At 47.0% G+C, this 16,082-nt stretch overlaps 1 protein-coding gene across 3 annotated transcripts in view; it reads right to left on the minus strand.

The window, feature by feature from the left end:
- Positions 1–1,418: 1,418 nt before the first annotated feature.
- The window catches only part of SLC25A22 (solute carrier family 25 member 22), an 89,520-nt gene continuing 74,856 nt past the window's right edge, over positions 1,419–16,082 (minus strand). For all 3 annotated transcript variants that reach the window (XM_048852917.2, XM_048852918.2, XM_048852919.2), the window contains one exon: positions 1,419–15,795. In XM_048852917.2, coding sequence (XP_048708874.1) covers positions 15,642–15,795 — 154 coding nt within the window. In that variant the 3' untranslated portion in view covers positions 1,419–15,641. The remainder of the gene's footprint in view (positions 15,796–16,082) is intronic.

The raw sequence follows: 16,082 nt of genomic DNA on the forward strand, positions 1-16,082 counted from the left end.
CAGGCAAGAGGTTTGAGGGGGAAACAGAGGCACAGCTATACCTTGCCCAGGGTCACACACTAGATCAGGGGCAGAGGCAAGAACAGAACCAGTCTCCCCTAACACCCAGGCTTGTGTCCTGTCCACTAGACAACACCCCCTCTCCACCTAGTCTCCTCCCTAGCATCAACTAAGATCATACCTACCTGCACTTAGGAACCTAGGAAGAATTCCATGCACTGCTACAGACTAGGGACCGAGTGGTGAGGCAGCAGTTCTGCAGAAAAGGACCTAGGGGTTGAGGTGGACGAGAAGCTGGATATGAGTCAACGGCGTGCCCTTGTTGCCAAGAAGGCTAACGGCATTTTGGGCTGTATAAGTAGGAGCATTGCCAGCAGACTGAGGGACGTGAGGCATTGGTGAGGGCTCATTGGAGTAGTGTGTCCAGTTTTGGGCCCCATACTACAAGAAGGATGTGGAAAATTTGGAAAGAGTCTATCAGAGGGCAAGAAAAATCATTAGAGGGCTGGAGCACATGATTTACAAGGAGAGGCTGAGGGAACTGGGATTATTTAGTCTGCAGAAGAGAAGAATGAGGGGGGATTTGATAGCTGCTTTCAACTACCTGAAAGGGGGTTCCAAAGATGATGGATCTAGACTGTTCTCAGTGGTACCAGATGATAGAACAAGCAGTAATGGTTTCAAGTTGCAGTGGGGTAGGTTTAGGTTGAATATTAGGAAAAACTTTTTCACTAAGAGGGTGGTGAAGCACTGGTATGGGTTACCTAGGGAGGTGGTGGAATCTCCTTCCTTTGAGGTTTTTAAGGTCAGCCTTGACAAAAGCCTGGCTGGGATGATTTAGCTGGGGATTGGTCCTGCTTTGAGCAGGGGGTTGGACTAGATGACCTCCTGAGGTCCCTCCCAACCCTGATATTCTAGGATTCTATTCTATGACCTGTGGAATGATTGTGATATGGCCAAACCTCTATAACGAACTAGACAGACACACCACACTCCTCGCACAGCAGGTATGTTCCAAATATTTCTTTTAGCTACAGTTTTTCAAATCCCTACTTCTGTATCCCCCAGTTGGCCTTCCTGGGGACACACACACACACACACACACACACACCCATGTAACAAAAGAACCAGCATAAAAAGAAATACAAACACCTTATTAAAAGGCAGTACCAATCGGGATATGAAAGGTGGGCTAGCAAATGGGGCACTGAGCTGGGACTCAGAAGATTTGGTATCAGCTCCTGGCTCTACTACCCCCATGCCTCACTTCCCTATCTGTTAAATGAGAATATACTTTCCTACCTCAGAGGTGTGTCTCAAAGCCGATTACCAACTGGAAACACTCAGATTCAACGGCAAATGGGCCAGATAAGCAGACAGATCGCACATCCCCCCCCGAAGCAACAGAGGAAATATAGTTATATTTAGAATATTTATTTTACAAGACAATACACAAAAAAATTACAATATTTTTAAAAACTCTTCAAATAGGAAAAAAAAATACCCCCCCTTAAAGCAGCAGTTTTTAAACAGTACAGGTATTGCCCAGGACCCTACAGCAACGGGATACAATGTTATACGATGTTATTGAAAAATCACCAACAGTCAAATGCATTGAAGAGAACAGCAAAAAAGTTTAAACACACATGTAATGGTCAAACATTACTACACAGAACATGGAACTGAACCAGCTGGGTTTTAAAGGATGGAATGTGGGTCTCCCCCTTTTAACACCAAGAAATAAATAATAAATCTACACAGAAAATAGTCCAGTCAGTCAAAACACTGTTAACCATGATTAGTGTTGCTGAATGGGATCGGTTACACGGGGATCTATTGGTCTTTTCCATGTTCTGATGAGCTACTGCTCAAGAACTACATCAAGAAAATAAAGAGAACTGGAAATGAGAAGATGAGCGTTTCATTAGTAGAAGGTCCCAGGGCACACACAGAACAGCACGGAATCATGCCAGCATTGGGAATGCCAAGTCTTGACAAGTACCTAGCATAGAACAGCAAATATTAGCAAATTGGGTAACGACAAAGAAGCCTGATTTCATAGCTTGGCTCCCTTAATGCCTCAGGAGCAGTAGATAGAACCTCAGACACCAAACCACAGACACCAACAGTGCACTGTACAGCAGAGATCATTCACTTCATCACTGCAAGAACTGGGACATCACATAGAGGGCCACATTTGGGGAGGAAAGACGGGTGATGCAAACAGAAGGGGGATTTTATGCTGCTAGTCCCCTTGGTGCTGTGCAATGCCCAGTCAAGACAATGGAAGGACTCTCATGGACTTCAGTGGGCTTTGGAAGATCACGTGTTCAGCTTTCTCTTCCAAGGGGCAGGGGGTGGGGGGAGAAATATCATAGAACAAAAAGAGAAGACATCAAACAAACACACACACACACACACACACACACACACAGAGTAAATACAGTGCAGACCTGTGCAAACCCTGACACATGCACAAAACTTGCATGCAGGTTGTACCCGCACACAGCCGGCCAATTCTGCCCTTGCACATACCCTTGCACCTCCCGTTCATTGGATGCATCTAATGTGCATGAAGTGGATGTGTGCCCTGTGCTTGGATCACTGCAAGGGATAGGAGAACCTTCCAGGCACAAGCAGGGCCAAAGGAAAAGTTTCTAACCAAAGGCACGCTTGTCTGGCACATCCTCTCCTTGGATTTGCTCATGTCATTACTTTATTTCAGCAAGGAAAATATCCCTTCCTTTCTCCCACATGGGTTTGATCCAAAGCCCATTGTCGTCGGTGGGAGTCTCTCCAGGGACTGCAGCAAGCTTTGAATGAGGCCTCCCAATTTGTGCCCTGCACCCAAGTGACCATCCGGCCTATTCCTGATTTGCTGAGTGTCTAGTTTTTGTCAAGAACAATCATGTTTTTCCAGCTTTTTACAGATCCCTCCACTATAGTAAATCCCAAGCCTGCCTCTTCTCAGTCTAGTCTAGGAACAGCAACACTTAGCACTTGTAGGCAGTACTTTCTAAACAGAAGCTAATTCAGTCTCAACATCCTGTGAGGTAGGAGAAATGATCTATTTTACCAATGGAAAAGGGGAGACAGCAAGTTTAAGTGACCTGACCAAGATCACCAAGGGAGGGAAGTGTCAGAGCTGAGATTACAGTTGTTAAATTCCTGGTTCTTGGGCCAATGCTCAGACCACCCCTTGCCTCCCAAACTGTCCGAAGCAACGGTGGGATGTCTAGCACTTTTCAGGGAAGGTGACCACACACAAACAGGGACACACAAAACACTGGCTTTGTGTGACAGTGGTTTTCTTTAATTGTACCTTCATCAATGGGCATTTTCCAGTGTTTGTAGGATCCAGGAATGAAGAGTGTGACAGGGCCACATTTGTGTGGAAACAAATTTCTTCTCTGAAGAAATTAAAGACCCACTGATATTAGTCTCCAGAAAAGGCTGTGATACAGTTGCGCCTTTAAATGATAGTCTCAGGACTCCCTGCTTCCCTTCCAGAATTGCAACTCTAGAGCAGCCACAGGCTGACTCTAAACAAACTGAACTGTCCAGAGGAAGCAGTGTCTCTCCAGAGGCTTGTGCTCCAGATCAGAAGCATACAGACTCTTGGACAGCTTGTCAGAGAATGGAGCACATGGGTGTGGGGGGAGAGGACTCCAAGTATCCCCGGCCTGCTTCGCACACCCTCATTCAAAATATTTGCTCCAGATACCAAGGGCAGCAGCACTTCTGCCGTCCCTCAGGCACAACTGCACACACAAGGTACAGGACATTTTGTTGCAGTCCCTGATTCTTAGGAAACAAATGGGCTTGCCTCAACGAGCTTAGTGCATGGCACATACAGTAGGGTAGGAGGGAGTGAAGTCCTGTTTCCATGGAAACGGGAGTCTGCTCCCGTTCCTGAGAGAAATCAATTCTACTCTGAACCAGAATGCATTTTGTGCCTGGCTTAGTAAATTCTTCTGGGGCCAGGTGCCGGTTTGACAGCTCTGGAGGATGGAGTCCCTTGTTTACCCACAGCGTTCCTCAAAGGCAGCTTTGGAGCTCATTTTTTACTGTCACCTTAGTGGAGGCCAAGCCTGCAGGGTGGAAAGCTCACGGAGCCCAGGGTATCATTCCAGGTGTCACGTTAGTCACCTTCTCCTGAGGCTCAACATGGTCCCCAAAAGCCATGAAAATGGGAGAAGGGCGGGCCCCCTTCCACACCAAAGTATGAGTCAGGGAGAATCAAGCTGTAGGAGGGAGAAAAGTGAATCCAAACACACACACACACAGCTCCTTTCTGTGATGAGGTGGATTCCGACAGTGGACTCCAGGCTCAGTCAGGGATGAGCGTAGGTAACAATCATAGCACAGATTACACAATCCACGTAAGGTAGCAATACACTGAATAGAAATCCAGACCCTCTTGCTCGTGGGCGAGACCACCTATCAGTGACCCCCAAAATATTCATAGTAGATTATGGCGTAAGAGTAACTCGAGGAAAAAGGTCTTTCGCTGCACACAAACCTACATTGATAGCATAGTTCACCCCATGCTAAAGTTGTACAGGAAAACATTCCCTTCTCTTGTGCCAGCCTGCTTCCCCCACACACGTGCAAGGGGAAGACAGATTATCCTTTGAGGGGTCCATTTGGTGAAAGCCTTTGTACCTGCCCTTGTTGCTTCCTGTCATGCTCCGGTCCCTAGGATCAATCAGCACCAAAGCAGAGCTTCCTAGAGGTGTCCCCCGCATGTGGAAGTTGTGCTCACTGAAACAGCATTGGGCCTCCACTCCGTTCCTGTTTGTCTGCAGAGCTCGTGTCAGTATGGTAACTGGGTACTGTACTGTCTGATGGAAGATAAAGGGCCTGCTCCTGCACCTACAGAAACCAAAGGCAAAACATCCAGGAGCAGGAAAGAACACAGGGCATCTGACCCTCAAGCCTGGACCAGTCAACACAAGCTTTGCCTCTCCCCAGTGTTGGCAGGATCAAACCCTGGGGTGCTATAGCAAAGGCTTCTTCACAGTCAGGTCTTTTTAGTCCTTTCTATACACCTCCGCTCCCATGTCTGGTACCTGAAGTATAGCCAGTCCTCCTCCTCCCTGTGCTGAGTCTCTTCTGCAGATCCCCTCTTGTTTCCGCTCCCCTGTGCTATGTTACATACTTCCTCCTCATTCTCTCTGCCAACCCCCATCAGGTCCCTTCCACACAATCCCCCCACTTTACTTCTCTCTCCCAGTGCCCTTGTATTCACTACTCCCCTCTTTCCATCAGAAGCTTTCATGGACTCCCTCAACTTCTATGGGCCTCATTTTCAGAGAGGCTGAATAGGGCTGGTCAAAAGTTGTTTTTGTTTTTGATGGAAAAAACACACACAACACAACCCACCCAAACCACAAAAACAAAGTTTTTCACTAAGTGTCCATGGAAAATTTAATCATTTTGTAAAAAATAAAATAAATGCCCTCCAATCTAACTATTTCATCCAAAGAAGAAAACATTTCAGTTCGGGTATGCTGCCATGGTGCCCCATGGAGCTGTAGTTTGATTTCCTCATGTCCCCCTTCTCCCCGGTGAGTCTGGCTCTTCAGCCATACTACATCTCCCATGATGTACCCTGGTCCAGGGCTCCTATGATGCACTCAAATCTCCTCACCTTGAGGAGAGACTGCTGTGCATCTTGGGAGATGCAGTGTGACCAAGACGCCTAGTCTCTACAGGACAATGGGAGCACCAGGCACTCAAACTAGGACTCACATGAGGCATCATGGCAACATTTACAAACCAAAATATTTTGGTTTTTCCCCTAAAAAGGTCTAAATTTTCCATGGGCAAAAAGCCCATTCTAACCAGCTCTAGTGCTGAACCTTCAACCTTGGGCGGAGTTAATGGGAATGGCAGGTACCAAGTGCCACTGATCATCAGAACCTTTCTGTAGCCACTCCCCATCCCCTACTCTCCAAAAAAACCCTTTTCTACCACCACCAGACTCAAGCCCCATGACTGCCCCCCTCTCCAATTTTCTCTGTGCCTCTTCCAGTTCCTGCTCACATGCCATGTACGATGGTCTCAGTTTGTTATTAACCAGCACTCATGGGGCTGCTGTAAAAACCAATCAAGCCAACGGCTCCCTGTTTGGTGAGTGCACAACAACAAAACACAAGTTTAACGTGTCACACGCCTCACAAAGTCCATTGGGGACAACAGCACGCACATCCTACAGAAGCCCATAGACAGCCTTAGGTTCCCAAAAGCATCAGCACTATTTGCAGGGTGGGCAACAGTTTGCTCTGCTCTCCCTGAATGTTGCAGGAATGCAAGAGATTTCACACGCTGTACATCTGATTGGTTAGGAATGGACGAGACTAAGGACAAGTGAACATCAGGCAAGAGTGGAACATCCCAGCTGGTCTCATTACGGTGACTTAGAGAACCTATTGCAAGCAACCCATACATCCAGAAGGAGCAGTGGTTACATATTGCAGATTTCTTTTTAAAATATTATTTCTGCCTTGTGCATGTTAATTGCAAAGTAAAGGCCAGATCCTCAGCTGATGTAAATTAGCATGGCTCCATTCTGGCTATCACATTGCATCTGGCCAGGTTTCCCCAAGACACATTAATCCATATTATTTAATTGGGCCCGAAGGTGCTGTCCATTCCATATCTGAAGAACAGTCAACCCTTCTTATAATACCCATAAGCTGCATTCTGTAGTACCTTCCAGCTGATGATCTCAAGAGACAAATGCAAATGGATTAAGCCTTGCCATTTCTGCGAGGTAGACAAGTAGGATTTTCCCCATCTCACTGAGGCACTGAGTTAGCAGCAGAGCCAGGTGGATTCCAGAATTCCCATCTCCCATTCGTGTGATCTAACCACTACACCACACTCACTCCCTTCCCTTAGGGTCAGTTACAAACAACCTCACCTGATTCTATCGTCTAGTCTAAAAAGTCAATTGACAAAGGAGGCTGTAATCTGTGGTCAAGATGCCTTTGCTCAGGGCACATCATGCAGATGAACTGTATACAAGGAAGCTACAATGACTGTTGCAGTGGCCACAGTTGATGGAAACTGAAGCATTCAGCCACTGTAATGCTGTGACCTCTGCTTTGTTTTTCCACTTGACGTGGGATTCTGGCCTTCAATGATTCATTGAACTGCAAGGATCTTACAAAGCCTGGCATTAAGGGCCTGTCTACATTGGGCAGATTTGGTAAGTGGTTTCAAGTTGGCACAGCTAAATCTGTTTTAAAACCCAATCAGAGCAACAGCCTTGACCACTTGGCCTTCCAACTGGGTCAGGCTGCCTTAACTGCTTCAATCTAGAGCTATGCAATAGTTCTCAGCTATTTCAGAAAAAAAAAAAAAGTCTAGCCGAACTGGTTAGACAATTTCTCCAGTGTAGACAGGCCTTGTGGGGTGAGCCACAGGCACAGCTGGATGGCAAAGGCAGCCTGACAGACTCCTAGTGCTGCATGCTCCACAAAAGGTCACTGTGGTGGAATGAAGGAGCAGTAGACTCCGACTACAGATCTTGGCTCATAGAGGTTTTTGGAGCCAATGGCCTCACGTTTGCCTTTGGATTTTGTAATTGTGTCCTGATGGGCCAAACCCCGTGGCCTCTACTGCGAGGCTTCGGGCAGACACTGGGACATCCATGGGTCCCCGTTCCAACAAAGCACCCGAAGCAGAGTATTGTGTGGCGAGAGATTCCGCATGCATACACAGCTAGGTAATCAGCAACTAGCGCTCCCAAAAGCTATTTGGAAAAGCCACAGGCACCCTCGATCATGGGCCACAACAAAGCAGTTAAAGGGAGCAGAAATCCATGTCAAAGCACCACCTCAAAACTTAAGTTCTTGCTGATCACTAGAACTGGTCCACACATCATGCTTTTCATCTTCCCCTACCATGGAGACTCTTTTCCTGCTGACTACAGGAACACCAAATGGCGAGGACAGTGTCAGATCTCCTAGGAGCATCGCAATTACCAGTCAGCTTAGCCTGCAGGATGCTCCTCACAGCTCTGTCCGGGTAAGTCTGCATTTTGAGAGACTAAATTATTTCTGTGTCTGTGTTTTTTCACCATCTCTTAGCTACTCAGACCTCTGCAAGGGAAATACTCAAAATTTCTAGGTCTAAACACTGGCTTTTGTTGATGGGGTCCCAAGCCAAAGTCTTGGCTGTCAGGATCCCAGCCAGGTCTATGAGTTATAAACTTAGGACCAACATTTCCAAAAGTAGCCTGATTTTAGGTGCCTACTTTGAGATGTCATTAGCCAGATTTTCAGAGGCACCAAACACTACTCACTTCAATTAGAATTTGGGGTGCTCAGCTCTTCCAAAAGCCTCAGGCCCAAAGCACCTGAGATTGGGCACAGCCAAAATCAGAGGCCACTTCTGAAAATTTTAGCCTTCCTGTTTCTGAGATGGAAAGAAACAAAACTAAAGAGGACTCATGGTGCACCCCAACAAACCTGCAGGTGCAGATCATATCAGAAAGGGACAACAGCAGGCATATCCTACAAAAGCAACAGGCTGGGCATTCTATGCACACACACAGGCATATTCTACAGAAACACCAGTATCCGAGGTTTAAAACACCCTTGGAATCTTCAAGAGGTTGTTCCAGGGAATCCATTTGTAGGTCTAATTATCACAGACACTGACCTCCCTCTTGCAACTGGTAATCCTTTTCGGAGCATTCAGCTTCAACACAGTAGTGTGCTTCTGTTTGAGCCCCTGAGCCAGCCAGTGTTGCAATCTCAAATCAAGTTCCCAAACAGAACAGCAGTCGCTGGCAGAATCATCAGGAAATAAAATCAAGGGATTGTGGGAAATAGATCTCTTTCCCATGCAGAAAAAAAACACATCAGCATTTCTGCATTCCAGGCCTCCACTGCTGGAGTGACCGGAGATAATCTCCAGGGAAACAGGAAAGTGACATACTTTTAACATACAGCATTAAATACAGTTTAAAGAGTCTTCCCTCCCCTGTACCAGTCTCAGGCCCTGCCCCAAGCCACTCCATCCCCAACAGGCAGAACACACTGCTGAAAGCTGGAGCGCTCACACACTGGTACAATGATGGTGCCAGACACATGCTTTGCTGGGTTCATGAAGCTGTGAAAAGGGGATTTGGGTATCAACCCAATGTTCCCAGCTTCCAGAGGGTTTGGGCATGTTCTGAAAACCCCATGAGATGTGGGCCTGCAAGCTCGCTGCCCCACCGCTGGGTCACAGGGTGGTACTCAATCTGCCACTGGAATCAAGACACAGGACTCACCTCAAACTCTCTTTACCCTGATCCTGCTCTCCTCCTTTAGGAAAAGCTCTGCAGAGATGTGAGCTGCACTCATGCCTGCTAATAATCCAGGCTCAGGCCCTTAACTGGGGTGGGTTCTGCACTTGGACTTGGCAAGGTGACCACAGGGTGTTAGCTAGTCATTGAGTACTGCAGTTCCCCAATGGCCCTAGCAACACCACCTGCAGGGAAGTGCTGGCCCTGTTGGTAATGCCCAGCATGAAGAGGGTGGGACAGGGTGTACAGAACTAACAGGGAGTCACACTTCTGTTAAATGGAAACATCTACAGTTTGGTCTTTAGAGCTGCACTAAGGTCTTGTCCACACGGGGATATTAACCTCTGGTGCCAAACCCTAGCATACACACAATCTACACCAGTGCAGCTGATTCCACTTTAATCAGTGGGCTACAGCTGCCGATACGAATGCTGATGGCTCCCCTCCATGGCTGGAATGATCAGAACAAAAGGAGGCACCTGCTAGCTTTCATGGGTGGCGCCAGGCAGCCCTGCCAGGAAGGGACAGGGCTTAGCCCTGGAGGGAGGGAGGGGGAGAGGGGTTATTAAATGCTAATGTAAGAGTTTCTGACTTGATGGGTTGCAGGGCCACCAGCTCGAGTCGGTTACTGCAGCAACGCCAGGGCCCCCCCCTTTGAAATTCCAGATCTCAGGCAGATGCAATTGCTCCTGACTTCAGAATTTTACAGGTCAGTCCTTAAGTCTCTTGGCACTAAAGAGGACTCTTCACTGGGCTGGAGCAGCGCGAGTTCGTCAGCACCAAGAACTTCAGCTCACAAAGGCCCCGCGCTAACACACCACATAGGGCTCACTGTGTGCAATCTTTCTGCTGAAATTTAAAAATAAAAGCTGGGGGGAGATGGGAGAAAGGGAGGGATATTTTCTATGGATCTTTGTCTGAGGCCATAAAGCAGCATTTTCCAGGCCCTTTTCTGTGCCCAATAACCATGGCAACAACATTGCTGGTCCACATCACAGTGTGAAACCAAATAGGACCAAAGCGGACAGCTGGGAGCACAGATATCCATAGTAAGAGCAGCATATTATAGGGGGAGAGGCTGCTTCAAACCTGTATTTGCCACTGAACTCTTCATTTCATTCTGACACACTTACTGGCAATGTATTTTTACCCCCAAATTGTAAGTCTCATACACAATAATATATTGGCTGGGAGGGGGGAGGGGCGTTTACCATTTGAACATTAAAATTTTGCCAAGAAATGCAAAGACCAAAGTAAGCTGCAAAGGACTGTTCAAAAATCAGGCTAGTGTTCCTTCTGGATTCTTTATGAGGTATAGAGAAGGCCTGTTTCTAAAGAGGAGGAGGTGGTCACTTGCTCTTTCCCTTTTAAATATCAGGCATGTCAGCTCTTGGGTTTCCCGGGTCTTGCTGGATAACGCCTGGGAGGCTCGTGGGATGTTTAGTCTAGTCATACCATAACGGATGGGGTTAAACAAAACCTTCCTTCCTCCAAAATGTAAGTTAGTCCTTAACATTAAATAGGTGTTAACACAAAGAAAAACGTTTGAAGTAGTGACTAGAAATCCTTTCCCTATCAACTGTTCAACTTTCAATCTCGTGGGGCATCACCATTTCATTAGCTCTCCGACCATCACTCTTCCAGCCTAGGTGAGGATCTGAACCATACATGCAAAATCCAAGCAGAAAACAAAAAAAAAAATCCTTAAAAAAGCTGTACACCTTTCAGGCCTTCATAATACATCATAAAGCAGGAGAAGAGTCACCCTACGGAAAAAAAAAACCCCAAACTTTTCTTTAAGGGCAACTCAGAAAAAATCCAGAGTGACACAAGCATCATAGTACTGATCACAAAAGATTGTTATGAGTGTCTCTGGATTAAGTTTAGAAGTGTGAGCAACAACAGTGATGTAGTGGTGGGAGTCTGCTATAGACCACCGGACCAGGGGGATGAGGTGGATGGGGCTTTCTTCCGGCAACTCGCAGAAGCTACTAGATCGCATGCCCTGGTTCTCATGGGTGACTTTAATTTTCCTGATATCTGCTGGGAGAGCAATACAGCAGTGCATAGACAATCCAGGAAGTTTTTGGAAAGCGTAGGGGACAATTTCCTGGTGCAAGTGCTAGAGGAGCCAACTGGGGGGGGGGGGGGGGGGGCTTTTCTTGACCTGCTGCTCACAAACCGGGAAGAATTAGTGGGGGAAGCAAAAGTGGATGGGAATCTGGGAGGCAGTGACCATGAGTTGGTTGAGTTCAGGATCCTGACACAGGGAAGAAAGGTAAGCAGCAGGATACGGACCCTGGACTTCAGGAAAGCAGACTTCGACTCCCTCAGGGAACGGATGGCCAGGATCCCCTGGGGGACTAACATGAAGGGGAAAGAAGTCCAGGAGAGCTGGCTGTATTTCAAGGAATCCCTGTTGAGGTTACAGGGACAAACCATCCCGATGAGTCGAAAGAATAGTAAATATGGCAGGCGACCAGCTTGGCTTAACGGCGAAATCCTAGCGGATCTTAAACATAAAAAAGAAGCTTACAAGAAGTGGGAGTGGACATATGACCAGGGAAGAGTATAAAAATATTGCTCGGGCATGTAGGAATGAAATCAGGAGGGCCAAATCGCACCTGGAGCTGCAGCTAGCAAGAGATGTCAAGAGTAACAAGAAGGGTTTCTTCAGGTATGTTGGCAACAAGAAGAAAGCCAGGGAAAGTGTGGGCCCCTTACTGAATGAGGGAGGCAACCTAGTGACAGAGGATGTGGAAAAAGCTAATGTACTCAATGCTTTTTTTGCCTCTGTCTTCACTAACAAGGTCAGCTCCCAGACTGCTGCGCTGGGCATCACAGCATGGGGAGTAGATGGCCAGCCCTCTGTGGAGAAAGAGGTGGTTAGGGACTATTTAGAAAAGCTGAACGTGCACAAGTCCATGGGGCCGGACGAGTTGCATCCGAGAGTGCTAAAGGAATTGGCGGCCGTGATTGCAGAGCCATTGGCCATATCTTTGAAAACTTGTGGCGAACGGGGGAAGTCCCAGATGACTGGAAAAAGGCTAATGTAGTGCCAATCTTTAAAAAAGGGAAGGAGGAGGATCCTGGGAACTACAGGCCAGTCAGCCTCACCTCAGTCCCCGGAAAAATCATGGAGCAGGTCCTCAAAGAATCAATCCTGAAGCACTTACATGAGAGGAAAGTGATCAGGAACAGTCAGCATGGATTCACCAAGGGAAGGTCATGCCTGACTAATCTAATCGCCTTCTATGATGAGATTACTGGTTCTGTGGATGAAGGGAAAGCAGTGGATGTATCGTTTCTTGACTTTAGCAAAGCTTTTGACACGGTCTCCCACAGTATTCTTGTCAGCAAGTTAAGGAAGTATGGGCTGGATGAATGCACTATAAGGTGGGTAGAAAGTTGGCTAGATTGTCGGGCTCAACAGGTAGTGATCAATGACTCCATGTCTAGTTGGCAGCCGGTGTCAAGTGGAGTGCCCCAGGGGTCAGTCCTGGGGCTGGTTTTGTTCAATATCTTCATAAATGATCTGGAGGATGGTGTGGATTGCACTCTCAGCAAATTTGTGGATGATACTAAACTAGGAGGAGTGGTAGATACGCTGGAGGGCAGGGATAGGATACAGAGGGACCTAGACAAATTGGAGGATTGGGCCAAAAGAAATCTGATGAGGTTCAACAAGGATAAGTGCAGGGTCCTGCACTTAGGATGGAAGAACCCAATGCACAGCTACAGACTAGGGACCGAATGGCTAGGCAGCAGTTCTGCGGAAAAGGACCTAGGGGTGACAGTGGACAAGAAGCTGGATATGAGTCAGCAGTGTGCCCTTGTTGCCAAGGCCAATGGCATTTTGGGATGTATAAGTAGGGGCATAGCGAGCAGATCGAGGGACGTGATCGTTTCCCTCTATTCGACATTGGTGAGGCCTCATCTGGAGTACTGTGTCCAGTTTTGGGCCCCGCACTACAAGAAGGATGTGGATAAATTGGAGAGAGTCCAGCGAAGGGCAACAAAAATGATTAGGGGTCTGGAACACATGACTTATGAGGAGAGGCTGAGGGAACTGGGATTGTTTAGTCTGCAGAAGAGAAGAATGAGGGGGGATTTGATAGCTGCTTTCAACTACCTGAGAGGTGGTTCCAGAGAGGATGGTTCTAGACTATTCTCAGTGGTAGAAGAGGACAGGACAAGAAGTAATGGTCTCAAGTTGCAGTGGGGGAGGTTTAGGTTGGATATTAGGAAAAACTTTTTCACTAAGAGGGTGGTGAAACACTGGAATGTGTTACCTAGGGAGGTGGTAGAATCTCCTTCCTTAGAAGTTTTTAAGGTCAGGCTTGACAAAGCCCTGGCTGGGATGATTTAATTGGGGATTGGTCCTGCTTTGAGCAGGGGGTTGGACTAGATGACCTCCTGAGGTCCCTTCCAACCCTGATATTCTATGATTCTATGATCGAGAGATCATCTATGCAGAGTCCCATCTGTGTAGGATAAAATCATTTTTTATGTTTCACATAAGCAAAAGTGAGAACTTAGCTGTGTAACAACCTCCTCTACATTAAAGGTGCATGATCAGGACAACTGGCCTCCAATTTAGGTTTTACAAAGAAAAAGTTTTTAAAAACCTAAATAAAAAGGGTTGAAATACACAGATTTCAAGTGGAAACTGTTTTTTTAAAGTTATTCTTCAACTGTTGTGTCGGAAACAAACATCACCATGATGTTAGTGATGGGGAAGCAGAAAGTGAAGCTGACTATAAACTAAAAGTGAAACCAGTTTAGTGTACATGTTGAAATGGAATGACGTGCAATAATAAAGCACACCAGATTTTCAGTTCTTTCTCTTGTGACAATTCAAAGTGAGATTGTGAAGACAGATAAAGAAAAGGTTTGGGTTTTTTAAAAACATTAGTGTCCCTTTAACTGAATTCGTACGTGTCTAGGGTTGCCATCCTGTTATCCAGTCAATGACTACCTCCCCAAAGTGAGCAGGAAGACTGGCTATCGTCCTCAATCCCACAACTGGACGCCCATAGGCAGGCTTTTCTGCTGGCGCGGATCCGATTGGAGTCATACTGCCTCTCTGTATGTACTTCAGAGAAAACATCATAACAAAACCACACCTGGCCTTTGAGAGGTAAGTCGTATGGAATTAGGTCCCTGTGGAAATAAAACAGATGCCCTGGCCTCATTTCTTTTCCACATCCCAGTTTTGGTCTGGATAAAGAAGCTGGCAACCCAATCCCCAAGTAAAATGAGCCAGATACTCAGTTGGTGCAAACTATCATAGTCCCACTGATTTCAATAGAGCTCACGGACTTCAAAGGATCTACAACCATTTACACCAGCTGAGGATGTGGCCTATCCTGATCTTTAACCAAAAAGCCTGACTCTGAGACCTCTTTTTAAGTGACCCTTTGCGAGTGCAAACACCCACAGGAAAGGAGAGAAACACATCTTAGAGACGGGTCCAAAGACACACACAACCAGTACTCTGGGTAGAGCAACTGTTTGACACGTCAGAGCTGGGCTGATTTAAGGAATGTAATTGGATTTGTTTTTCCTGCATAAATAAAAAGTTGATCCCATGTCGTTAAATTCTCCCCTCTCCCGCCTGTAGCTCATAGCTAAACACAGATGCACCTGAAGACATTCACACGTGATCCCACGGACATACTCTTACAGAGCAGACACGTTGCAAGGACGTGCAGTGTACATCTCCCCCCACACAGGCCCCACAGCCCCTATTTAGCAAGGAAGTCCCTTTGATTAAAAAAAAATAAACCCTTTCTCCTCCTCTGATCTCCAAGAAGTTCATCCAAGTCCAGCTGATTTTAGGGGGGTTTCAGGACAAGTCCTTACAAAGAAATTTTTTGATTCTGGCATCTACCTGCCTCCTCTATTGACAATATGGTCCCCCTTTAGAAGTTGTGCTGGGGCCTTGTCTTCCCAGAAGCTTGGCACACCAGAAGAGGGACTGGGGAAACAGAGTTTGGTTCTTTTGCGCCTTTCTTGACTGCCTGGTAATTCAGAGGCTGTGGGCGGTTTCTTCCCCTCCCATTGCTGGGAGAAGGTCCGAGGTCTGTGAGCCCAGTCTGTGCTAACCAGTGTCTTTAAGAATGACAATTAAAAATAATAGATATGCATAATTAAGTATTGTCCTGGAGGGCCGGATAAGATGGGGACGTATCAAGAGGTGGAAGGGACTTATTGTTTGGAGACGACCTTCACCCTCAAGGTTGCTGCTTTAACCCTTTGTGCTGTTGCTCTGACACCATTGACGACGACAACCAATGCTGGATGAATTCTGACCAGCAGCGAGTGCGTGCAAAGGTTAATCCCGGCGCTTCGGAAGCATGTCGAGGAAGAACTCCGCGATGCCTATGAAATAGACGACTTGCGCGATGCCGAAGAGCGGGGCGATGACCAAGGCTCTGCAGTACGCCCCCTTCAGGAAGGCCAGGGGCCCTTCCTTCTGCCAGATTTTCCTACAGAGGCACAGAGACACCGGTGAGATTCCGCATACGTTGACCCCACCCACTGCCCATCATAGTGTCACTTGTGCTAACGCAAATATTTCCCAAAGTAATTTATTGTCTGTCACCAGAATCAGGATGCTCAGAGTCTAACTGATCGCCATATGTGGGGTTGGGAAGGAATTTCCCCCGGGTCAGATTGGCACAGACCTTGGGGGTTTTTTTGCCTTCCTCTGCAGCATGGGTCACTTGCAGGTTTAAACTAGTGTAAGTGGTGAATTCTCTGTAACTTGAAGTCT

This window comes from Caretta caretta, chromosome 6 (assembly GCF_965140235.1).
Source record: "Caretta caretta isolate rCarCar2 chromosome 6, rCarCar1.hap1, whole genome shotgun sequence".
Classification (NCBI taxonomy): Eukaryota; Metazoa; Chordata; order Testudines; family Cheloniidae; genus Caretta; species Caretta caretta.